Here is a 21291-nt window from a genome sequence, read left to right as displayed (position 1 = left end):
TATTTCACCTCCAACTTGCCACCCTCAGCGGCGAAGCAATACGCTACCGTCCCGAACCTGCTCACAACCTGATCTCCAATCCACTAATCCATCAACCTTTATGAGACGGTCTGGTTTGTTTTACAATACTCTTCATTTTGTCTACCTCTGTGCTGGTATCATTATAACAAGTAGTCCTACATCCCATAGACAGTGCCTTCTTGCTAAACCGAAACACCATGATGCACCCGGCTCATCCGCCCATCCATCCTTGCTACACTATGCAAACAAGAAATCCTCCCCCTCCACCTCTGCTGTACACACTAACCACTCGACGGGTGGTATCCCTATGGCTCGAAATTCCCGAGTCTAGCAATAAAAAAAATGCTGGGGAAAAAAAAAACCCATGGTAGACGACTCATCCGCCAGGTCTATCTTGTGCGTTCCACACGCGCTCATAACTTGAGCAAAAATCGACTATTGGTGTAAGTCGGCAATCGCTCCGCCGAGTTCCAAAGAGAAACCCATATTTTGTCGTGGAGCACTTGCTCAAAGACGATGAGCCAACCTCCATACCACGTCCTAACCCTCGACAACCAACAAAGGAGGCGCTCGTTCGATCAGCTAGGCATCACGTCGAGACTCGGATCGGTCGTTCGCCGATCCTTCCTGACTGTCAGTCGAGCCTTGCTGGCCGTTGGCCACGTTTTGCTCGCTCAGAAGCCTAGCATAGTGAATGGCACGTACCTAATGCTGCCAGTACTGATTCTGTTGCTGTTGCGGAGCTTGCTGCTGAGCTTGCGTCTGAGCCTGCTGCTGACCTCCATTCTGCTGGGCCTGGTGACCAGCTTGACCTTGGTAGCCCTGCTGGGGATGATAAGCAGACTGACCTTGATAGCTCTGTTGAGCCTGCTGTTGAGCCTGCTGCGGAGCCTGTTGCTGAGCCTGTTGCTGAGCCTGTTGCCCGTAGGCACCCTGGGCCAAATTATGAAGAATCGCGGCTGCGCCGGCCCAGTTCGGCGGCTGAGTGTACCCAGTCTGCTGTTGGGGAGGGGTTGGGGATGGAGCCGCTGGAGCATAACCGTACCCCTGCCCCTGGGCCTGGGTTTGAGCCTGCGGCCAGGCGGGATAGTTAAACGTGAACCCACCCGTAGGAGGCTGCGGCTGTCCGGGAATGGGTGGACGCGGTGCCTGCTGAGCAGCTGAATAACCGTGCGGCGGAGGGGGGAAAGGAATAGCTGGCATGCCGGGCCAGGCGCCTTGGGTAGGAGCTGGAACGGGTGGGAATGGAGGGCGGACATGTAAGCTGTAGGGAGAAGGGCTGCCGCTGGCGGAGAAAGCTGGCAGAGTTGCGGATGTTGCGGTGGAGACATCAGTCGAGACAGACGAATGTCTCCCATGACCAAAGCCGCGAGCACCCCCTTCGTTGTCGCGACCGCGGAAATTGCCTCTGAAGCCGCCCCTGCCACGGCTGTTTCCTCGATCACGGAAGCCATCATAACCACGGTTATCGTCACGGCCTCGATTGTCGAAACCACCATGCTGATTGAAGTTCAGCTGGTCGCGAGCCGGACTCGGGGGCCTGGGAGGTAAACCAAATCCAGGGGGTCTGGCCAATGGACGGTAAGGCCCATCGTCGTCATCATAATCGAGCGTAGCTGTTGTCGCAACGGAGGGGCTAGGAGCATGTTGGGCGCCCCAGCCTGAACCTCCGCCTCGACCACCACACTTTCCGCCGCGACCGCCACCGCGACCAGTTCCTGGTTCAATCCCGAGCTTTTTCTCGCGGTTCGTTCGCTTCTGCAGCTTATTGTTTCGCTTGTACTCTTGTTCCTTCTCGTCGTCGGAGAACTCCATCTCTTCGGGAGCAAGCTCTTCATCGTGCACGTTGCTCGCATCCGTGTACTTCGCTTGCATAAGCGGCTTGGTGAAAACAGAGTTGGCATGCCTCGTTGAGAAGAAGATGGGCATTCCAACTTCCAGCCCAAGCTCTTTGATCTCCTCTTCATTAGGGAAGCCCACCGTATACTTGGGATCTCTGACGTTGCCTAACACATCAGCCAGGGCACCAATGACGGTGCGGTCTTCCTTGCACAGTACAGTGCCGGTGTCTAGAACCTGCTCTGCAGCGGACTTGCAGGATTGGATGACAAGATTGGTCTCGACAATGAACTGAATCTGACCCAAAAGCTCAATCTTATCCTCGGGGAGAATTTGAACATCAGGCTTGGGGATCACCTCTTCAGGCTTCTCGTTTTTGGATCGGATTGGCTCCCTAACGCCTCGAGACCCGTTCACATCACCATCATGCTCGAGAGCCATCAACATCCGGGCGGTTTCCTCGACGCCGAGAATTGGATAGTCTTCATCATCTGAGTCATCATCTGAAGAATCGGAGCTTGAGGACTCATAGGGTGAAGAGTCGATCTCCCACTCTGGGTGCTCGCCCTCCTCTTGCTCTCCATCTTGGACGGGAGTCTCGTTTGTCGTATTTCTGATGGTCTCTGTAATATCAGTCTCCTGTGTTGTAGCCATGACTGTGTCCTTGACATTGACATTGCTCTCCGTTGTAGTGACAGTCGCTGGAGCAGTAACAGACTCCTGGGCTTTAGCCACCATGTCTTTGACATCATTCTCGGCGGCAAGAGCAGCCTCAAGCGCGTCAGTAACGTCTGGGCTGCCTGGGACATCAAGATCTGTGGCCTTCATTTGAGCATCAACAGACACCACTTTTTTTGTGCTGGTTTCTGTTTGGTTGGTGATGACAGGTTCTTGGACATCGAGATCCATGCCCTCATCCGGGCGAGCAGAGGCCTCAACCACTGGAGATAGATTCTCCTGCTGCTTTTCCGACTGCAGAGCAACATTAGCCAATTGTACTGTGAAAGTCTGAAGAGAAAAACTTACAACGCCAGGAGTGTTTTGCGTCACCTCACTGGCTGGCTTCTCCTCAGCTTGCCCCTGGCCAAGATTGAGGCCGGGGATCTGCATAGAGGACCCTTCCATGCTTTGTACTCCCAGAATGGAAAATGTGGTGAAAAGAGGTGGGAAGTATGTAGGATGCTGTAGTTCTGGGTGAAGTGGCTTCACAGGCTTTCCGATCGATCAATACTCGATAAGGCGACTCAGGTGCGATAAGAAAGTCGTGAGGGCGATGATATCGAGATGGTAGAGAGAGAAGATATTTCGACGTGAAAAGAGTCTGATCTTATAAGATAGAAAAAAAAGAAGAGATGAACCAAATATCCTATTCCGACCAGAGAAAAGACTGTTCAAAACCTCTGATGAAGTCGCAAAGGTTCTCTGATGGCCACGCAAAAAAAGTCTGGATCCAAAAAAGTTCAGAGAACGCCGGCAAGTAACGCGCACGGACTCTCTTCGGGAAGTGGATCGCTCGCTTAATGGCGCCTTACCGGAGGCGGTTAGCGGCATTGACTGCCAGCACGTCTTGGCTTGGGGACATCGAAGACGCTGGAGAGCTGACGTCTGTGTGTGTTCTTCAGCTCCAGCAAAAAAGTGGCAGCTGAATGCAATCACTTTCCTCCTGCAGCCCCGGAATAGGGTCCAAAACAACACAATGGCTCCCAAAGCCAAACCAGCAGCTCCCAAGCCTGCCCCCAGCCAGGAGAAGAGAGAATTCGTACATCCATCAGCAAAACACGCCAGGAAACAGTGAGTTTCTCTGCTACCCACGTCATGTCCCAGCCGGGTGCGCCGCGAATACATACTTGGGAATGTTGAGCTGACATGCGCTTCTCGGCCAGGGCTATCAAAGATGCCTTCGCGATCCAACCCATCTCTGCCTTCTACTTCTTCCTAGCCGCCAATGCCGTAGCAGCTCTCTTCTCCCCGATCCAAGATTGCGACGAGACGTTCAACTACTGGGAACCTACCCACTACCTCAGCCATGGCTATGGTCTTCAGACCTGGGAATACTCCCCCGAGTTCAGCATCAGGAGCTGGTTCTACATTGCTATCCACGCCATTGTTGCCAATATTCGCCGTCTATTGCCTCACTCTAACAAGGTGGCCGAGTTCTACTTCCTCCGCTATGCATTCGCCGTGGGGTGCGCATTCTGTCAGACCTTGATGTGGCGCTCCATCTGCCTGGCCCTGAGCCCCCGTGTTGGAATCTTCTTCATAATAGCCACCATCTTTAGCCCCGGAAATTTCCACGCGAGCACGGCCTATCTTCCCTCGAGCTTTGCCATGTACATGTCCTGTCTTGGCGCGGCCGCCTTCATGAACTGGCGCGGTGGGATCAAGACAGCGATGGGCATGTTCTGGTTCGCCGTAGGAGGCGTTCTTGGCTGGCCGTTTGCCGCGGCTCTTTGCGCGCCATTCGTTGCGGAGGAGATCTTCTTTGCTGCTGTCAGTGACCAGGATCGCATGTTTGAGTCTGCGCTTCGTGTTTTTCGTGGTGTTATGGCCGGAGTTCTTCTAATTGTAAGTTTTCATGACCCGCCTGGGTCAAACGCCAACGCTAACTAGCCAATAGGGCCTTGACGCTTCTATCAACACCTTTTTCTATAGAAGGTTTGAACTTGTCTCTTGGAACATCATCAAGTACAACATCTTCTCCGAGACCGGCGGCCCCGACCTCTACGGCACTGAGCCCTGGACCTTTTACTTCAAGAACCTGCTGCTCAACTTCAACATCTGGTTCATCCTTGCGCTGGTTTCTCTACCGCTGTTCCTCTTGCAGAAGCTCTTCATGCGCTCAACAGGAGAGACTTTCCAGTCTGGGCTTCGTACCTTTGTCTTTTTGACGCCCTTTTACATGTGGCTGGGCATCTTTACCCTTCAGCCCCACAAGGAAGAGCGCTTCATGTACCCTGTATACCCTTTCCTGGCTCTCAACGCTGCCCTGGCCTTCCACAGTTTCCTCACCTTCTTTGGTAACGCAAGCCCCAGGACGCTCGTGGGAAAGATCCCTGCCAAGCTCAAACTGGCTGTGGTCAGCCTTGGGCTCGTGGCGTCAGCTATTGTCGGTCTTGCCCGCATTGGTGGCATGTACACTGCCTACCACGCCCCATTGTCCCTCTACGATCCGCTCTTTGAGGTCGGCGGACGGGGCGACACAGTCTGCTTTGGCAAGGATTGGTACCGCTTCCCTACTTCGTATTTCCTCCCCAAGGATATGCACGCCAAATTTGTCCGTTCCGAGTTCCGCGGCTTGCTTCCTGGAGAGTTTAGCGAGGCCACGACTGGGTTTGGCTTCTTTGGCGGGACTTGGCTGCCTACCATCGGGTTGAACAACAAGAACGAGGAGGACATGGGCAAGTATGTCGACTTGAGGATGTGTGTTTTCATGGTGGATACGCAGTTCCCGGAGAGGGGGGATGTGGAGCTTCCGCCAAATGAACCGGACTATGCGAAGAATGTGGATCGATGGGAGGAGGTCAAGTGTCTTCCTTTCTTGGATGCGGAGAGCACACCGTTTTTGGCGAGGGCGGTTTGGGTGCCTGATTGGGAGATTATTCCTGAAGGGTTTAGGAGGAAGTGGGGGAGGCATTGTTTGCTGAAGCAGAGGAGGTAAAGGGGTAAAGGGGGTCATTTGTATGATGATAGATGTGAGGGTTTAAATGGGTGGGTATATAGGGGGTATAGAGTACATGACTACAATGGGACTTGGTGGTATATGTCTGTAATATGTATCATAGATTGGGGGAAGGTTTGTTTCCAGAATATACCTTAGAAAAGGTATCGAAACGGTATGAACCATCACATCGACTCCTTGATCAAAGCATGATGCTTGAAGCGTTGTATCAAGACTACCTGTACGAATTGTGAGCCGAGGATCAAGACAAGCTAATACCACTGTCCCCTTTCGAGGACAGAATTTAAGTTTTGACAGTGGGAATGGCATCCCAATTTCATGACTCCGGTGCTTCTCGATGTTATGACCGCGTAAGCCTAAGGACTCCTCGTGTGGCACCACATTCGACCCGAATTGGGCAGAGAGATTTGAATAAGCATCTTGAATTGATTGTGTAATTGGACAAAGCAATACTCGCGCTCGTGTAACTGGTCTTCTCATGCCTGAATGCAACCCAAATACTCCACCCAAGTCTCTCAATTCAAGCCCAAAGCCATGTCGACCGTCTTGCTTATTTCCAGCGTCTCAAGATATCTAGACTTTTGGCAATAGACCCGAACTCTGTCAAGGGAGATCTTTGATTGTTACCAGTCTGGTAAACCATAAAGTCCCCCAACAGAAGTATCATTCACTACTCACATCATTCAAACATAGATATTTCTTCATCAGCACAAAGAGCCCACGCCGGCCCACACACCCCCGCAACCCCCAACAAAGTTCAACCACCATGGCCTTCATGCTCACAAACTCCCCCTACCTCCTCTCCCAAATCTCCCTCGCCAGCTTCGTCCCCCACCTCACCCAACCCCACCAAGACGCCAAGCGACCCTACCACCCCGTCCCCGAATCCGCCTTCACGATCCAACCCGACGCGCTCTTCTCCGCCGAGCTCGACGCCAGCTCCAAAACCTTCCTCGACGTCCTCGCCACCAAGTTCGCGTCCTTTTCTGTGTCGTACAGCAAGTCGACCGTTCTCCGCATCCTGGCCGACACGGGCAAGATCTACTCCCTCAACAAACCGGACGAGCTCTTCCAGTCCATCGTTTTTGGTCCCGAGACCGGGGGGGAGATGCAGCGGTGGTTGGAGAACTGCCGGGTGAGGCGGTTGTCGCCGCAGTTCATAACTGGTTTCAGGACGTTTGAGAATGCTACTGTTGAGAGGGAGGAGGGGGGGTCGGGGGTTGGGGTTCAGGGGGGGGTTGCGATACCGGTTGGGGCTGTCGGGGGAGATTTGCTTGGGTTAACGGATGTTGAGGTCAAGGGGGGGAGGGAGGGGAGGAAAGGGGTGAGGACTACGGTGAGGAATGAGGGGGAGAGGATATATGCTATTGCTTATCGGAAGGTGAAGATTAGGGAGTTTTGGGGGGGGAGTGCGAGGCCGGAGTTGGGGGTTAGTAATCGGTGGAAGGCAGTTGTTGAGGGGGTTGGTGGGAGGGGGGGTGAGGAGGAGGAGGGAGAGAGGGAGGTGTACCTTGGGGCTGGGCTGGCGGAGGGTACGGGGCAGGGGGCTGAGGCGCTTTTTGAGGCGAAGAGTGTGGATGGGGAGAGGGTTGTTTTTGGGTGGGCTTGTGAGTCTGATGTGTCGTCGGATGAGGATGATAGTGATTCTTGAATAGGGTCGTTGGGATGACGAGAGCGGGACTTGAGGGTATGTGGAGAAATAGCTCAGATATATAAGGTAAGGACATGGTTGTGGGAACGCCAGATTGTAAGGCCTAGGCCCCGATATGAATGAATGGACACCAAGCCAACAAATGTCTCTCATCGCCCGTGGTGGCGCTGCGATACTCCAACATGCTCTGATGCAACGCCTGTGCCACACCAATATCACCCGCAGAGGTTAGTTTGGCATAAAATCTCTTTGCCACATCCCCAGCCGCCTTGTCATTAGCACCCCACATTGTCCCAATTACATGCTGAAAGCCCAAAGCTTGGAATGTGTTTCCGAGGTGGATCGCCTCATCGGCCAGCTTGCCTTCTGTTTGCTGCGCTGTCGAGCATGCAGACAGATAGGCTACCGCCGCCTGCTCTGTATCAACCTCTTCAAGTTGAGCCACGGTGAGCATCGCGGCCTTCCCGTCCTTGATCAAAAGAAGTCCGCTTCTCGACGGGTCGGAACTAAAGGAGGCCCCATGACAGGCAAAGTGGACAAAAGAGCAGGTGGGAATCTCCTTGAGGACGAGCTCGGGATCTGGATGCTCGAGATGTAGCATGTCCTGTCCAAAAACGCTTCGAATCACATTCTCTTCGTGCCTCGTATCCAGTTTGCAATGCGGCGGAGGGTTCTTTTGCATTGTCACCAGAAGCATGCTCCTCTTAGGCTGTGCGTTGACAGATGTGGCAGCCTGCCTCGCGTATCGGAGAGCTTTGAGTGATGAGATGTAGGATGAGATGACATGGCTAAGTGTGTTTTCAGTGGAGTTGAAGCCATGGCTTCCGGCTGCGTGGAGAGGCGCTCTCCCAGCCAGTCCGCTGGTAATCCACCAAACTCGCTTCGAATCCCCCAGATGAGCCCTCAGCTCATCCAGAATTGGACGTGCTGCGACATTCCAAAGCCAATACAGTGCTTCACTACCCTCGTCTCCTGGCTCATCTTCGCACTCATCTGCAACTACGACGTTGCGTCTTGATCCGTTTCCAAGCTTCTCAAAGACAACAACCTTCTTGTCCAGTTCTTCATATTTGAGATGTTTGAGTTGGACAGACTTGATCTCATCAGGAGTGATGATGATGGCGTCGCTTCGTCGGTATGTGACATTGATAACCACAATGGGCCCCTCTTGAGCCAGCTCTTTGACCATCTCTTCAGATAGGGGCAACTGGAAGGTTTCAAACCCCTTCAACTTTCGTATCTCTCCCTCCATTTGTGAAAGTTGTTGGAGCAGCTCTTCCTGCTGCGTTTCGACAGGTCGCGGTCTGGCCAATGCGCTGGGGGAAGGTCGACTAACTGCAGCCAGCCTCTTTCTCAGATTCTCGTAGCTATCGGCAAGCCCCTTGTCTCTCTGCTGAAGCTGAATCATGTCTGTCTTGAGACTCATGGAGAGCCCAGAAATGATGCAACGGCCGGCCTCCAAAAACATCAAGGCGTCGAAGGGGCTTTTGTCGGCTTCTAGGGTGACTGAGGCGGCCAATGTAGAGAGGCCGGATACTTGAGACAACGTAGCCCTGAGGTCTTCGGCAGAGAGAATTTGCGGGTGAAGGCTCGGCAAGAGGGAGATACCGGTCTGCAAGAGCTGGTGTGCTTCGGTTACTTCACCCTTCTCCAGATGTAGTCGAGCCCCTTGAATTGTCGCAGGCAAACGCAACAGAAGTGGCGCCGAGGCTAGGTTGGCCACATAGCAAAAGTGCTTCCTTGCCTCCAGCACGAGCATTTCATCTTCTTCGGGTTGGTCGTCTCCATTCAAGAGCCATTTGCTCAGAAGCATCTTGCCAACATTCATATAACGCTCGCCTCGGGCTGGGTCCAGTTCCGGTGTTGCTTCAGCGGCCTCTCGGCCGTATCTCAAGGCTTCGTCCAGCTTTTCCATTGCCTGCCGTTTATTCTTACAGCCTTTCAAGATCTGGTGTTGAGTTTCGAGGATGTGAGCCAAGTAGGTAAGAATTCGGTGACGTGCTGGATGCCCATCCGAGGTCAGTGTCAGGGCCTGTTGAAGAAGCCCAATACCTTCCTCGGCACACCGAAGATCTCCGGTTACACTCGATTTGAGGGCGAACCATGGTGCAATCAAAGTGAGCGTATGGGACTTTTCGTGTCTGAGAAGTGCATTGGAACTTGGGTCTATTGGCTGCAGAGTGCGGACGGCCTCTCGACCCAGCTGGATTGACTCCTCTAAAGCTTGCAACGCTTCCCGAGATTTGGTTTCAATGTATCTTTGACATTTGGTTACCAGCATGTTGCCGAGAGCCGTCAGCTTCCCAGCCTTCTCCGCAACGTCCTTCGACGCTTCATGTTTCACAGCCAACCGGGAGATCTGAAGAGCGTGCTCAAGTACATTGAACTGAAGGGTTTGTTGGAAGCGTTGCTGAAGAATCCCGGCACAATTTGTGTATTCCATGGTTGCAGCTTCAGGCGGAATGATGTCGATGGACCGATAACCAAGCTTCAGAGCTTCCTCCATGATGGCAGGCTCGTCAGAAACGAACATGCACTTGTGGAACAGAGCCACGCTGAATCTAGATAGGAACTGCGCGTGGTAGGTTGGACTGAGCTTGTTTGCTGTAGAAAAATGTTTTCGAAAGAATTCCACGGCTTCGGAAACGTGCTCCTGTGTAGGCAGCATCACGACCCGATCCATCAGGTAAATGCTCAATTTTGCAACGGCTAGAGCACTCCACCGTGCAGTTCCGGCCTCCTCAAAGTTGAGTGCCACAATGCAGTTGTCTATGGCAGCTTTGATGCTGTCAAAACTTCCAGTTGCTTGAAAGTGAGCGTAGCGACTGTTGGCAACACTCTCATAGACCGCGCTCTTGTCAGAATCAGGGCCATTGGGCCCATCATGTTGCAAATGGCAGAGAGCAGCGTCGCTTGTTTCGAGCGCTTTTTGGAGAGAAGCACTGTCCATAGTTTTGGCAAAGTGCAACTGCCATGTGAGACTCTCCTGGCTCAGGAGATAAGCCATGCTAGGAGAGTCGTGTGGCTGCCTCGTAGAGAAGAGCTCTTGAAAACGTTCAAGAACATACTCTATGTCTTGCAGGGTCATGGAATTTGAGAGATTTTCCCAAAAAGCATCCATCTCTTCTAATGGTTGGTTGGTGGTCTTGGAGAAACAATGTGTGCCGATGCTCAGATCAAACTATCAAAGCTGGAGGCAGAAAGGCCGCTGCTAGGGTAAATTTCGTCTCGAGCTCAGACAGAAAGTTGCCAAAACTGGGATCGAAAACTCTGGAGGATGGGATGACAGACTCGCGTAACTCGGATCCAAAAAATGACTGTTCCGGGTCAGTCATGAAATTCTGCATGTCCGACCTTGCAGTTCAGCTTGGGCAGCCAGCATATGCTCAACTACCGCCTGATCTACTCGTATCTTATGCCAAGTTCAGTTTCTTGCTGTTTTACTCTTGAAATTATCAACAAAATTCCAATGTATGCTATCGGAAACTTTAGTAGATGTGTGGGGTGTTCGCCCTGCTTTTCATCTTGGTCATGGGCACTCCATCTTTTCACTTTCGTGAGTCTGTGGCCGATAGTTATCAGATGTAACACTTTTCCATTGATCTCTGGCAGGTACTTTGCGACTTGGTTAGGCAGAAAGGACACCCACTAAACATTGACAGGTCGAATATCTAACGAGTCCTGACTCGCCAAGGCCATATGTCAATGTTTTGGCTGGCCTTTTCCAAAACATCTCTTTTGACCAATGCAAGGGCACAGTTCTGGCATATGTGTGGCCCTCGGTATTTATTTGGCGCAGCTCTATCGATTTTACCTTAGAGAGAGGATCTAGACTCTTCGGCCAAAAAAAATATCAGGTATGCATGCAGTTCATCAAATCATGAGTTCTTCTACCCAGTGTCAGAGTTACATTGGAAGTTACATGTAGGGATATGTAAGGTGACCGTCATTCATCTAACGGTTGGATGTTTTCTTCTGCCGCCGATGCCGCGTGGAATATCAATGGCAAAATGATCACATTGGTACGTACCTTCTGTATTTCCCAAGGTAACTTGACACCAACAATTTGGTGACGTGTCTTGCACTGGCTACCTGACCCGTACATACTGTTCGAGGCTGGGAAGAGACATCCCCTGTCTTGAGAATTCCCACCTCTCCGAACGCTTACAGACTTGGATATAAGCTCATGCTCCCTGCCACACAATCTACCCGGTGATCAGTTTCATCAATACACTCGTTGACCTGCCAGGCCCAAAATTACCAACCTCACTCAAGACACAAGACCGGAAGCTTTCAGTCCCAGCAACAATGGCCGTCGCACCTGAGAAGATATTTGCCGTGTTGATTGGCATCAACAACTACCACGGGCAGTACAAAAATCTATACGGTTGTGTTAAGGATGTAGAGATCATCGATACACTCCTCACAACCACCCTCCGCGTTCCAGCCGGCAATGTTCATACCATCACGTCCCCTCATGGGTCAACACCGGAAACTTTGCCGACCAAAACCAATGTCCTTGCCCTGATTGAGGAGGTCGCCGGAAGAGCGGTTGCGAGCGGCCCTGGTGCCCTTTTCTTCCTGCACTACTCTGGCCACGGCATGCGCACCAAAACAATCTACCATAAGCCAGAGAATGGTGGTTTGAAGTCTGAAGGTGCCTACGATGAGGGGTTGTGCACTCTGGGAGAGCCCCTAATGGATGTTGAGCTTTCCAATGTTTTGGATGGGCTGAATGAGCTGGGTCTCACGGTATTTGTGTCCCTCGACTGTTGTCATTCAGGAGGCGCCGATCGGGACAGCTTGTATTCAGGCTCTGGTGGTGGACATGATGCTTTGGATGGTCATGATGCCGCCGGACTTGAGAGTGTTAGCATTCGGTGTCCTTTTCCCGATTCGGACTCAGATGATGAGATTGATTCTGGCACTGAAGTGGGCCGTGATAATGGAGATGGCCGCAACGTGATAGTACAGGAGAGCTGGCTGTATCGCAACCGGAGGCACAATCTGCTCGCAGCCTGTCAGCCAAGTGAATTCGCATATGAAACTGGTGGAAGGGGGACAATGACATACCATCTCGACAAAACCGTGACGGCACTGAAAGACTCCATTATCCCAATCACCTACGATATGCTCATCACTCACCTTGTATCCAAGTCCGGCATCCGCAACAACATTCTCGGAAACCGCAACCGCCTGGCATTTGGCACAAATACCAAGTCGGCTCTTACAGGCGTGATGCAGGGCAATGTCACAAAGACAGAGAAAGAAGTGGGATTCACTCTTGTCACTATCAGCAGGGGTGCTTCCCATGGGGTCGAGGTTGGGGACCGCTTCGCCCTCTACAGACCGGATCAGTTCACCTTCGGCTTACTTAACCCTGACGAGGAGCGAGCTGCCGAAGCTATCATTCTCGAGGTCACCAACATGACGGCTGCTGCGCGAGTTCCGACCACATCTAACCTTGCCAATATTCCCAAGGTTGGTTGGTTCGCCGTTTTGGTCCAACGCAACCATCGCCCCGTCATCTACGTTGACACCGTCAATCTTTCTGATCAAGCAGCTACTCGTCTCCAAAACTCCTGGAGAGAATTGCCGGAAGACCTATTGCGCCCCACGGCTGACTTGAGACTACACTCTGATCCGGATATTGTCCCAGAAGTCACTTGTCCTGACACCTTTTACGTCAAGCCCTCTGAGGATGGGACAAATCTTGTGGTCCACAACAACAACACAGAGATAATGGAGAATGTCCCCAGCCTCGACCATAACGACGACAGCATCGCTAGAACACTCTCCCTCATCGTTCAACACCTCTCCCCTTACCAGCGTCTCACCAACCTCGCCGCCCGTGAAGATTCCACAAATCCGTGGAACCCTAGGTACGAATTCGAGATAAAACGGATCCACGATGTCAACAGGTCCAACAGCCCCACGCTTCCCGCCAAGGTGCAGTACGGGGTCGTCTTCAAAAACACCGAACCCCGCCCTACCCGGATACTAAACCAGGAAGAGGAAGCCCTCACCCAATTCATTACCATCTTCAACCTTGATCCAACCTATGGCATAACACAGATCTTCCCTGACGAAGGCGCCGACAGCTTCGAAGTCTACCCCAGAGAGGCCATCGACCCCAAGTTGAAGCTCAACATCACAGTCCCCCCACAGCTCCAAGCCGCCTCCCAACAACCAGGCTTCCAAATGCACGACAAGATTATAGTTCTCATCTCGAGCAAGGCGACAAACTTCCGGCATTACTCCCAGCCAGACCTTCACGCCTGGCTGCATCCGGAGGATGCCCGCGAGGACGTATTCTTCAAGAAGATCACCCCGAAAGGTCAGAACAACATGCCTTCGCGGCAGGCCACGAGAGCAGAAGAAGAAGAGGTACAGAACTTGCGATCTCTGGATGAGTTCAAGGTTGCGACGTGGGATATTATCACTACGCATGAGGACTTGTACCCTCAGGTCGAGACCAACACCGGCAACCACACCCAACATCAACCACCCTCTCGTGTTGTCCCTGTCGCCCAGCCGATGGTCGAGGCACATGCCTGAAAACCCTCCACCGACATGAATGACACAACAACCCAACCCACACTTTGTTCCCACCCGATGGCATTTCACACATTCTTTCATGTACCTCCTTTTTCAGAGCCTCAGCGACACGCATACCCACATTCTCTCTCTGCTTCCCTTCTTCCCTTTCAAAAGAGATAGCACATCAAGTACAGATATATAGCATCGATTACATAGCAATTCCTGATCAGGTGGTGTGCAATGAGAGAACCTATATGGAAGCCCCCTATTGATCTTACCAAACCACCCCCCCTGAATATAGGATTTAACTATTTTATAAAGTATAATTATCAAGGGTTGAGAGGTATTTAGTAGGCTTCAGAAATAGTTGAAAGATATTAAAACAATAATAATTATTGGGCCTTAAAAGATATGTAAAAAGGCTTAAAAGATAGTTTAAGAGCTTTGAAATAGAGTTTGAAGGCTATGAAAAATAATTCAAGGGCCTTTGAAGATAAAATAAACGCTTATTATTTTTCTGTTAAGGCTTTTTACTATATTATAGCAAAGGTAAGTAAATAGGTAGGGAGGGGGGTATTGATAAGATAAATAAGGGACTCCGTAAAGGTTCTCTCCTTCCTTTACACATGCCAACCGAATTTTCTCCCCATTCAAACATCAATCTCACACTCACTCAAATCATCACTATCACCCTCAAACACACACAAAATTGACACGTAACTGTCTATTTTCTTTTCTCCCCCCCTTCTCCCTCCCCCTCCCCAATCCCATAAAACACCCCAAACTAGCTAGACAAAACAAGACATTGAAAAAGTCCAACAATCCCTACACCATAACTATGTACAACACATTACATCAAAAACCCTGCCTACACAAGCCATGCTCCTAACAACAACCTCCTCTCAAATTCCCTTCCCATCTCGACTTTTTTTCCCGCTCGCTTTCCCCTAAAATCAATCTATGTTTCAAACTCCCACATAAATTTACCCAAGTCTCATCCTCGTTTTCTTCCTCCTCCCTTCCTCGAGATACCCCCCACGGGGTTTACTCCGCCCCGGTAGTGACACCCCTTTCTTCTCCACAACAGCCTCAGCAGAAGCAGTCGACTCCTAAGCCAACCCGCCCCTAAAACCAAAACCTCCCATCACACTCCCCCCCATCCCCCCCTGCGCCGCCGCCGCTACAAGCCCATCGACCCTCCTCTTGACGGTAGCCAACTCCCCCCTCAACTGCGCAGCCTCGTCTCTCAACTTCTTATCCGCCTCCGTCCTCGCCCCCGCAGACTGAAACTGCCTGAGCAACGCATCCACCCGTCCCAACAACTCACTAACCCAAACCCCAACCCCCCCAGCATCAGCTGAATTCCTCCCCCCCCTCATCTGAATCGAAGTCACCCAATCCTCCACAACAGCAACAACCCAGCCAGCCACATTCTTCCTCTTCCTCCCCACAAAAGGAACCTCCTGCGCATCCAGCACCCCCTCCAACACCTGCACAATAAGCGCATGCGGGACATGAAGCTGCTGAAACAGCGCCATCGGCCAGTTGGGGCTCTCCAAATCCTGGTTGTACTCAATCGCATAACCGCACACCATCGGGATGACCTTGTCGACGGGGAAGACGAGACTGTCCAGCGAGGCGCGGTGAGCAATAATCTGCACGTTCTGCGCTACACACTCCCACGGCCTCGGCGGCTCAGCCTCGGGGATCTGATCCCGCAGCTCGGCAGGTACCCCATTCCCGTCGCGCTTGTTCCACAGCTCCGCCTTGATCTCCGTCTCGTTGTGGACCTGGTGGATGAGGTTGCTCCACGTCTCCTCGATGACGCGGTGGTTTTGGAAGTCGGCAAGGTGGAAGATCAAGAGGCTGAGGTCGTAGTACCCGGCTTGGTCAATGTAGTCATTGTAGAGCTAGAAAACACAACGTTAGCAAAACAAGTCCTTGTTGGTAAACGAAAGGGACTCGAATGTACCTCGTTCACGCTGAGGATCGGCCCGTTCAAATGGTCATTGACCTCGGCCTTCCTGCTGTTGTCTATCCGGCCGTCTGCAAGCAATCTCTGTAGCAAATCATCCTGGATGTGCGCCATCTCGAGCATTTCAGACACCTCATGGTTCAACATTTGTTGCTGCTGACGGCTCACGCCAGCAGTGTTGACACTGGCATTCGCCTTGGCCAAACCAAGCAGCTTGATGCGGTGTTTGATGGGGATGGCCATGTCCGACTTGGCAATGTTGGCTTGGACTTGGGCCGCTTGGAAGAAGAAGTTGCGATGAGTATACCACCGGCAGAGGAGGTCAGCATGAGTGTAATTCTGCTCAGAGAGCTGCCGAAGGTAAGCCTCAACGTGTGGCGAGTCAATGGCAAGTAGCCTATCAATCCAGCCCTTGGAGATGTACCACTCGTACAGGTCAATGTGAAACACTTGATCATCCGAGTTGTTAACCACATCGTAGGCCTCTTTCCTCTTGGTGGCAGCGACCGTTTGGCGCCCATCAATCGTCTCAGGTTCCGTGGAGAGGTAACCCTCGAGCGCGTCAAGAACCTGCTGAATCAGGATGTAGCAGTTCTTCCGGGCATTGTACGCCCTCTCACGAACATCACCCGCCGGCCTGTTGTCCATCACCCATGTCAATGCAGTGTTGCCCCGGTCCTTTTCCTTAGCAACCACCAAGCACAGCTGAATAGCACCGGCGTAGTACTTGAGCTCGATGTACTGGTTAACAGCCCTCTCGAGGTTGTCGGCAGAAAGACTGCCAGCGACCTCCTGAAAGAGTCTCAAACTCTCGGCCAGCAGCAGACGAGCGGCGCTGGCATTAGCAACCTGGTCACTCGCGCGCTGCAACTGCTCTTGGGCCTTGAAGATGACCACATCGTCAGGCGAGCAGAAGCTCCCGCAACGTCTCCTTAGGCCATCAGCGACCGTATCCACATTGGCGCCATTAGCGATATTGCGGTTGACAATTGCTTTGACCAACACCTTTGCGAGGTCTTTTCCGGGCTTCTGGGAGAACAGGTGCTCATAGGTAAGCTGAGAGAGCCTTTGTTGGTCGGCAGGTTCGAGCCGACCATAGATATCCGCAACTCTCTCGCTAAAAAGCATAGTGACGAAGGAAATGCCCTCCGTCACACTCTTCATGAGCTGACGCATGCCGTGGAAAGCCTGGTGTTCCTTTTGCGCAGCAATCTCGTCGTTTCTGTTTGTCAGAGTACCGGGAGGGCCAGAGAGGCCTTGGATCGTGCCCTTGTTGGTCTCCAAAAAATTCTCCAGACGGTCGACCTGTTCCTGAACCTGCACCAGTTTCTTGACGTCTACGGTCGAGGTCACCTCCTTGCCGTCCTTGGCAATCGTGACGACCTTGGTTTTCCAGAGTGTCCTGACAAGGCGGGTAAAGTACAGCACCAACGCATCGTGACGGGACGATAACCTAACAGAATCCTGAGGGGCCATGCGCCCGTCTGACTCCGCCACTCTGGCTTGGCCACCGTATTCCACAAATACCAAGCGGGCAAGGTTCGCAAGGCTGGTGTCCGAGGATCGCCCAATACCCGTCCGCGAGTCGTTGCCCTGACCACACGCTACTGCCAGCGCCGCCGAGCAGGTTTCCACTCTCCCGTACTGAGCAAGAAAGTGGCGAACCTCCAGCTCTAGCACGTCGTCGCCTTGACCTTGGACAGATCTGAGGGCAGTCGCAAGCATATCCACCACCCTTCTCCGGCGAATGATGTGTACGCCAGTGTTTGTGAGAATCGCAAACTCCCCGGGAGCCTGGTCGAACTGAACAGCGAGCTCATTGCCGAAGCCTAGAGGCTGACTGTTTGCCGAGAAAGGCTTGGTCGTCAAACCGATCTCAATGGTTCGGTTGCCAGCGCCAAGGTCGATCCACGTGCCCTGCTCAAAGTATTTCAGCGCCGAGGTAGGCTGTGTCAACTTGATCCGGCCCGTATCGGGAGCCGAGATAAAAAGCCTGTCCGAAGCAGCGGTCCTGTCACGGACGACGTCAAAGAAGTAACCTGGAGGGAAGCGCATACCCATTGCGCTAATTTCAAGAAGCTGCGATGTCTTGTCTAGTACCGTCTCGATAGGTTGGAGTCTGTGATCCCTAGTCCGTTGGTACTCCTCCCTGGGAGGGAACTTGATAAACTGCAGCTGCATACTTTGAGGAGGAAGGGTGGATGACCCGCCGCCGATGGTGTATGAAGCAGCGCTCGTGGCGCTGAGAAGAAGGCGACAGCCAGTATCGGTGAGAGCCATGAGATGGAGTTTCGACGTCTCGGTGGCGGTGATGGGACTGAGTGACACAATGGTAGTCCTGTCGGTGAAGAGAGGTGATGGGGCTGCCAAGTGGGCAAAGTCGCGGAGGATACTGGTCTTGTCCTTCTCAATCACCTTGGTGAGCTTTTCGGGGCCCTCCATGTGATAGGTTCGGATGGTCGACCGGTCAGATAGCGAGTACACAAGGTTTCGAGTATCGTCAACATAGAGACCCACGAGGTGTTCGTGTGGCCGGGGGCCAAATGGCAAGTTGGTCAGTGGTACAACAGAGGACCAGCCGGGATGGGTATGGTTGACTTTGCTGCATCTGCTAGAGAACCATCTCTCTTCTTGCTGGTAAACAATTTCGTGGATGTCGGTGTCCGTTTCGCCACCGACAAAGATGCGCCCATTGGCGGTTCCGACGATGTAACTGACATCACTGCCACCACGGTGCACAGCCATCTTGGTCTGGTAGAGCGTGACCTTCTTGGCTCCCGACGCGTTGGTCTCGGCCGCCACACCAACAAGAACAACATCAGTTGTTGTGGAGATAACGAGAATATGTGTAATGGTCTTGACGAACACGCCTGGCTTTGGCGCAACGAGGGCAACGGCGGTGATGGTGGTGGTCAATTCCTCGTACCCGATGAGTTCTGGCGTGGGATGCGTGTAGTCCCAGAGGAAGAGCGAACTATCGATGGAGGCCCAGGCATATCCGAGCTCTGGGAAGAGGCCTAGTTTCGTGAAGACCTCCCCCCCATTAAGGAAGTCGAAGATCTGGTCAGGAATTTGGTACATATGGGTCTTTTGAAAAGGCGCCCATGGCCTGTCCGGCGGATGGATGTCATACTCGGAGGAAGCGCCGGCTATTTCAAGGTCTGTCAGTGTCTGATAATCGGAAGCTCGTAGAGATGATACACACGTCGGCAGTATGAGTCCAGGTCAGGATAGCTTTCATCGTTGAGGAGATTTGAGTTGACAACATGACCAGCCGTTTCGATCAGAGGGACGTCTGCGCGGGCAACAGTCGGTGCCGGAAGCTGGCCTGTCACGAGAGCCTGAGTGCTGGGGCCAACTGGGTTCGCGGGTGGGAGTGCCATAGGTGGTGGCACACCATTCCCAGGGTTGTTGGTAAAGAGTTGTCGTCGCGTGGTGTTTGGCGCAGGAGTGTTAATGTAAGCGCCGGGGATGGGGCGCATGGGCGTTGAGGGCTCCATTGTCGGGGTATCGAGCAAATATAATAGCAGACAATCTCATCCCAGGTCGCGGGGGTCCTTTGAGCTGTTCGTGAAAGGCAATTGAAGGTCGAGAGATGAAAGGTCTCTCTCGGTTCTCCTGCGGCTCTTGACCTCTGCTTGGCCCTGCGACAGCCAGTTGAACGAACACCAACACCAAACCAAGCCCTTTCTATCCCCGGCTGATGCAATCAACAGCTGTTTCGTAGAGATGCCGTGTTTCGTATCGCGATTATAGCTCAAATAGATGCTTCCAGGGCTGTCGGGAAGCTCGCCGTGGTATTGTTCGGTTGCAAGGGACGGTAGTCACGATGAATGGGCGCCTTCGCAGTCAGTGGCAGGAAACAAGAAAGAGGCTGGCCGTAAACAATTTTTGGAGAGCAAGGATCATTGGCAGTGACCTGAATGGCACGGACACGCGAACGCGCTGCATGGGACGGTAGAAGGCACTAAGCCTTATTGGGAGCAGCCCTCTCTGTCACCGCCTTCAAAGTTCAGGCTCTCAACCGGCACGCACAGACCACATCCACCACGTCACTGTCACCTCTTGCTCCAAGAGCTTGTTTTGTTGTTGACATTGGTGTTAGAACAGCAACTGGAGACCAACTGACCCATTGTCATTCACAAATAGCACAGAAACAGATAGAGAACCAATGGTTATACCATTTCTATGCAGATCCAAAAACTCGACAACCAATCGAAGTCATTACAACAGTCTACAAACTAAAGCATCGGCTGATCATGTACCCCGCCAAATGGACGCTTTTTCCATGAATACCATTGCCACCCTATTTTTCTTCCTTTCCTAACCCATCCATGCCTTCATTACTCTTACATTATCCCCAAGGCAACCCTTTACTGCTTCTTGGCCTCACGGGCAGCCTTCCGGAGGGCACGGTTGCGGATGTCAACGTGCATCTTCCTGTTCTGCCAGATGGTGAAAGCGCTGGTGTTGCCAACAGTGCTGTCAATGATCCACTTGAACACGTTGTGGCTCCACCAGGGGGTATAGGTGTTGGGAAAGTTCTCGTTGCTGTCGAGACCAATCTTGCCAAGGGCAGCCTTGACAAACTGCTTGGGGCCAGGGATGAGGAGGCTGGTGCGGCGAACCTTGCTCATGGCAGTGGTGACGAGGTAAGAGATGACAAACTGAACATCAACGCCATGGGGGGCAAGCTCCGAGGCGAGAGAAGAGCTCCAGTGCTGGAGGAAAGCCTTGCTGCCGCTGTAGGTGGCGAGATAGGGGGTGGGCATGGTGCCGGCGAAGGAGCCCATGGTGAGAATGAGACCCTTCTTGCGCGCAGCGAGGATGGGAGCAACGACCTTGGTGGTCTTGAGAGTGCCGAGGCAGTTGATGGTGACAATGTTCTGGAGCTCGGTCTTCTCGGTATCGAGGAAGGATACGGGGATGCTGTGGGACTGGCCGACGTTGTTGATCAAGATACCGACATCAAGACCAGCAATCAGCTTGGCCAGGCGCTCGTAGTCCTCATCGTTGTCCTGGGAGAAATCCATGGCGAGAACCTTGGTCTCGAGACCGGACCACTTCAAACGCAACTCCTTGGCGAGAGCATCGAGCTTAGACTGGGTGCGGGAGACGAGGACGAGGTTGAAGCCCTTGGAGGCGAGCTGAGAGGCGAACTCCTTGCCGAGACCATCAGACGCACCGGTGACAACGGCCCAGGTGCCCTTCTTGCCATACTTGCGAAGCTGTTCCGAAATTGAGAGGTTAGCATGCTTCTGGTGTAATTTTGTCCAATGGTGAAGCCACCTACGTTGGGACCGCTGAGGATGAATGAGTTCAAGAGGAGGCGGACGAAGCTGAGAGCGCCCCTCAGAACGTAGAGAGCGCCGAGAGCAGCAAAGGTGTACTGGAGTGGCTGAGGGACAGCATTCCAGAAGTGGAGAGCCTTCTCCAGGAGCTGGGTGATTTGCGAAGCCATGTGTCTGATCGCCGTGCGTATTCCGAGATAGCGATGTCCCTGGATGTAGTGGTGTCTTGTCCTGAAATAAGGTTGAAAGGGTCCGGATGGCTCGGGCTTGGAGACGAGAAACGCGCTTCCCCCAA

General features: G+C 52.7%; 7 protein-coding genes across 7 annotated transcripts; 3 read left to right on the top strand and 4 right to left on the bottom strand.

Annotated features, from left to right (window-relative positions):
• Positions 1-316: 316 nt before the first annotated feature.
• Positions 317-3309, bottom strand: QC763_606630 (uncharacterized protein). Its single transcript, XM_062914499.1, has 2 exons — positions 2887-3309; positions 317-2832 (listed from the first exon to the last, which is right to left on the bottom strand). The coding sequence occupies exons 1-2, from the start codon at positions 2983-2985 to the stop codon at positions 727-729; spliced, it is 2205 nt and encodes a 734-aa protein (XP_062763177.1). The 5' UTR covers positions 2986-3309; the 3' UTR covers positions 317-726.
• Positions 3310-3394: 85 nt separating this feature from the next.
• On the top strand, positions 3395-5713 carry ALG9 (mannosyltransferase). The gene is made up of 3 exons (XM_062914498.1): positions 3395-3651; positions 3744-4425; positions 4478-5713. Exons 1-3 carry the CDS (start codon positions 3557-3559, stop codon positions 5516-5518), a joined length of 1818 nt encoding a protein of 605 aa, XP_062763176.1. The 5' UTR covers positions 3395-3556; the 3' UTR covers positions 5519-5713.
• A 592-nt stretch (positions 5714-6305) lies between these two features.
• Positions 6306-7190, top strand: QC763_606615 (uncharacterized protein; the record flags this gene model as incomplete). Its single annotated transcript, XM_062914497.1, has 1 exon — positions 6306-7190. The coding sequence occupies one exon, from the start codon at positions 6306-6308 to the stop codon at positions 7188-7190; it is 885 nt and encodes a 294-aa protein (XP_062763175.1).
• A 103-nt stretch (positions 7191-7293) lies between these two features.
• On the bottom strand, positions 7294-10311 carry QC763_606610 (uncharacterized protein; the record flags this gene model as incomplete). The annotated part of the gene is made up of 1 exon (XM_062914496.1): positions 7294-10311. One exon carries the CDS (start codon positions 10309-10311, stop codon positions 7294-7296), a length of 3018 nt encoding a protein of 1005 aa, XP_062763174.1.
• A 2117-nt stretch (positions 10312-12428) lies between these two features.
• On the top strand, positions 12429-13748 carry QC763_606600 (uncharacterized protein; the record flags this gene model as incomplete). Its single annotated transcript, XM_062914495.1, has 1 exon — positions 12429-13748. One exon carries the CDS (start codon positions 12429-12431, stop codon positions 13746-13748), a length of 1320 nt encoding a protein of 439 aa, XP_062763173.1.
• A 759-nt stretch (positions 13749-14507) lies between these two features.
• QC763_606590 (uncharacterized protein) lies at positions 14508-19609 on the bottom strand. Its single transcript, XM_062914494.1, has 3 exons — positions 18911-19609; positions 15703-18854; positions 14508-15640 (listed from the first exon to the last, which is right to left on the bottom strand). The coding sequence occupies exons 1-3, from the start codon at positions 19203-19205 to the stop codon at positions 14840-14842; spliced, it is 4248 nt and encodes a 1415-aa protein (XP_062763172.1). The 5' UTR covers positions 19206-19609; the 3' UTR covers positions 14508-14839.
• Positions 19610-19805: 196 nt separating this feature from the next.
• QC763_606580 (uncharacterized protein) lies at positions 19806-21166 on the bottom strand (the record flags this gene model as incomplete). The annotated part of the gene is made up of 2 exons (XM_062914493.1): positions 19806-20933; positions 20999-21166. The coding sequence occupies 2 exons, from the start codon at positions 21164-21166 to the stop codon at positions 20079-20081; spliced, it is 1023 nt and encodes a 340-aa protein (XP_062763171.1). The 3' UTR covers positions 19806-20078.
• Positions 21167-21291: the final 125 nt, after the last annotated feature.

The sequence above is a fragment of the Podospora pseudopauciseta genome, chromosome 6 (assembly GCF_035222475.1).
Source record: "Podospora pseudopauciseta strain CBS 411.78 chromosome 6, whole genome shotgun sequence".
NCBI lineage: Eukaryota > Fungi > Ascomycota > Sordariomycetes > Sordariales > Podosporaceae > Podospora > Podospora pseudopauciseta.
The sequence above is the reverse complement of the archived record's forward strand: the minus strand, read 5'-3'. Positions and strand labels throughout refer to the sequence as shown.